General features: G+C 40.7%; 1 protein-coding gene across 1 annotated transcript in view; it reads right to left on the bottom strand.

Moving 5' to 3' along the window:
• Positions 1-3,072, bottom strand: part of MBOAT1 (membrane bound O-acyltransferase domain containing 1) — a 136,722-nt gene that overhangs the window by 24,584 nt on the left and 109,066 nt on the right. The window contains exon 9 of the mRNA XM_011998162.1: positions 2,040-2,143. Within this exon, the coding sequence (XP_011853552.1) occupies positions 2,040-2,143 (104 nt within the window). The remainder of the gene's footprint in view (positions 1-2,039; positions 2,144-3,072) is intronic.

Genomic DNA, 3,072 nt, shown 5'->3' on the forward strand with positions numbered 1-3,072 from the left:
GTAGAAAGTCTAAGTGCCACTTTTTTCTGAAGTGTTTTCAACCATAAGAAAATCATATACAGGCCACACATTGGCCTAATGTAGTATGTCTGTAAGGGACAGAAGGAAGGAGGAAAGGAGAGAAAAGAAGGAGGAAGGAAGATAGATGGAAAATAGATCTTTTTATTGTGAGTTTTTATTTCAAAACCTCAAGGAGTTTTATTTATCTATTTCTTCTATGGCTAATAAAATGCTATAAGCCCAGCCTTGGGGTGTCTTAACTAATCAGACTTCCTTGTTTTTCTTTACCTCCTTATTCTATATCAAATGTATGATGACAATGTAAACTTTCTCCTTCTGGTTTTCTTTTATAAGAAATACATACTTAATGACTCAGCCCTTTACCCTGAAGACATGTCCACCGTGGAAGGATTCTGTTTTTTGGCGCATAGCTAGGGGGACTAGTAGGCAGCCGAAGGTCAAGGGGGACCACCCTAAAGGACATTTACCCAACAAAACTCCAAGGCAGCCAGTCCATGAGTTTTGAGGGAGAGAAGAATGTTAGTGAGAAACAGTCGTAACACACTTGAACTCTCTCTGACATCATCTATGTAAAAAAGAGAAGCCTACGGATCACCTATACTGCTTTTCCAAAACTGAGATAGGTCATTCTGAAAGCTGGACCTTGTCCACTTACATTGTGGCCCATCATGACCAGGGACTGCTTCTTGCCTCACGTGCAGCGACCAATAGTAAAAGTATTATTTGTTCATTCAGAACTGATGCTGGACCTTGGCCATGCTCTTACAGCATCTGCCAAGGCCTTCCACCCACAGGAGACCCCAGATCCTCTAGGACTATACAAAAATGAATGTTTTGCCCACAGTAGGCCCTCAATTAATATCTGTTGAATCTGATTGACCTGAGTAACCAAATAGCATGAAGAGTTTAAGTTGAACATATGATGTAATTTACTTAGATAACAGTGGCATGCTTCTATTTCTTTCTGCTTGTCTGTCTTTTGAAGTAGCGCTGTCTCAATGCTAAAAAAAAAAGAAAAGTAAAAATATAATCCTCCCCATAAATTCCACCATGTTTTGTAGTTAAAATGCAGATCACTTTCCCTCTGGAGGCCATCCACATGCAAAAAGCCTCAGGCAAAAGATGTTGGGGGTTTCCCCCATGCCTCCTTCTGGCCTACTTTCCACCCAATGTGGGTGGCAGGTGGTCAGTTTCCATCTATCTCTGGCTTCTTGCTCTATACACACAATCCCTCCTTACCAAACTCTCCAGTGGGCTCTGTCTGCCCTGTGGCAGGTGGAAAACCAAAACCAACAGCAAACATGAGTCACCTGGCTAGGAACCCAATGCTTCTGCATGTTGAGAATCACGCCCATTCAGCTAAAGGGGGGAAAGGGCCTGAGACTTGGCATTCCTGTTTACAACAAGAGCTATCAATGCAAAGAAAACCCAGAATGATGTGGCCCCAAGGAGACCACCTCTGATAATGACAGCAGACCAAAAATTGTGGTGCAAGAATGAAGACAAAAAAACCACACTATTCTAGTGGCCTAAAAGTTGTACATTATGACAATTCTTCTTAAAAGTGAACGCATTACAAATGCCTCCAAAGGAACCACACAGAATGTTTGCAATATTGAAATCAAAACACAGGAGCTTCCAGTCTGCATTCATCACTGAAATAGGTAGAAAGAGAAGAGAGAGCGATCACACATTGGGACCTTCTAGTTGAAAGAACAAGAATATAAACAACAAAAAGATTTTCCTGGCTCTTTTTCAGATGTTTTTGTGTCATTCTTCCTTGAACCATTAAAACTGTCAAGAAAGTAGATATCTTTAAAAAAGAAAAAGAAAAAAAAAAAGACAGAAAAAAACTATTCTGAGATTCAAAATGTCCAGGAGGCTGCTGAGCCTGGCAATCCCCTGAGAGCAGCTTTTCTTCAGACACATGGATGAAGCATTCTGGGGATATGACACTCAAAGCAAACCATTTGCTTTCTTCACTATGGAAGTTGGACTTAAAAGCATCATACACTCACCTCAATTTTCCAGATGTTTAGGTTCGAAAGCAGATCCCAACAGAAATTCCCATTCTTATCCACTCCGCTGAACCCAAAGCCAGCTGCATTGTTCACTGCATCAGCTATGGTTTTTAAAGTAACACATTAGGATATGGAACAAAAGTCACACTGCTGCTTTTAAAAGACACTAAATATCTGTCTAGCTTCAAGATGGAGAAATATGCAGTAGTGTCCTTGGGAAAGGAACCCCAAAATGTAAAGGATCTGCTAACATTCTGAAGCAGAAAAATATGTATTGGCTGTTTGGTAACCTTGATTTTTAGGCATTCATTCCCTTGCATTTAGGGAACACCTCCTAAGGTAAGAAGAAAGAAGCTAGATGTCCGTAGAATGCAAAAATGAGAATAAACAAGAAACGAAGAACCAAAATGAATAAGTAAATAGGAGAATTTAGTGACCAACTTGACAGGAGGGGAGAAAAGAAAGGAGGTAAAAATAGATCTGAGTTCAAATACAAAGACCAGAAGAAACAGGGGACCCAGAAGAGGTCTCAGAGCTGTCACTAAAGACAGCAGGGCATTACCTAAGAGGTAGTCCTAAATCAGGAGGAGAACCAGCTCCGCAAGAGCGACTGGAGCTCCGTCTGGACATGTTAAGCATGACCTGCCGGTAGTGTATCAGTTGGAGCTGCCGAGATGGGGTTAAAAAAAGTTTAGGTCCCAAGACAAAGGACAGAGCTAGAGGTGTGACTCTGGGGCCAGCTGCAATGGAGGCCACGTGTGGACAAAATCATCCAAGCCAGCCACCCATAAGTCCCTTTAAAAGCTCCTGTTTCCATCTTTATCTTATGTCACTGAACTATAAGAGAATGTCCTCCTGCTGGAAATATTTCATCTCCATTCAATTCCTTAATGAACTCAACACACTTTTATTATGATGACCAAGAGGCTAATTGTCTCTTTCTGCTTATTTAAAAATCTGTTAGAATATTTTCTAAGAAAAAACTAAAATGAACTAATCAAAATAATTAAGAGATGGCACTATGAAATCT

The sequence above is a fragment of the Mandrillus leucophaeus genome, unplaced genomic scaffold (genome assembly GCF_000951045.1).
Source record: "Mandrillus leucophaeus isolate KB7577 unplaced genomic scaffold, Mleu.le_1.0 Scaffold56, whole genome shotgun sequence".
NCBI classification, from domain to species: Eukaryota; Metazoa; Chordata; class Mammalia; order Primates; family Cercopithecidae; genus Mandrillus; species Mandrillus leucophaeus.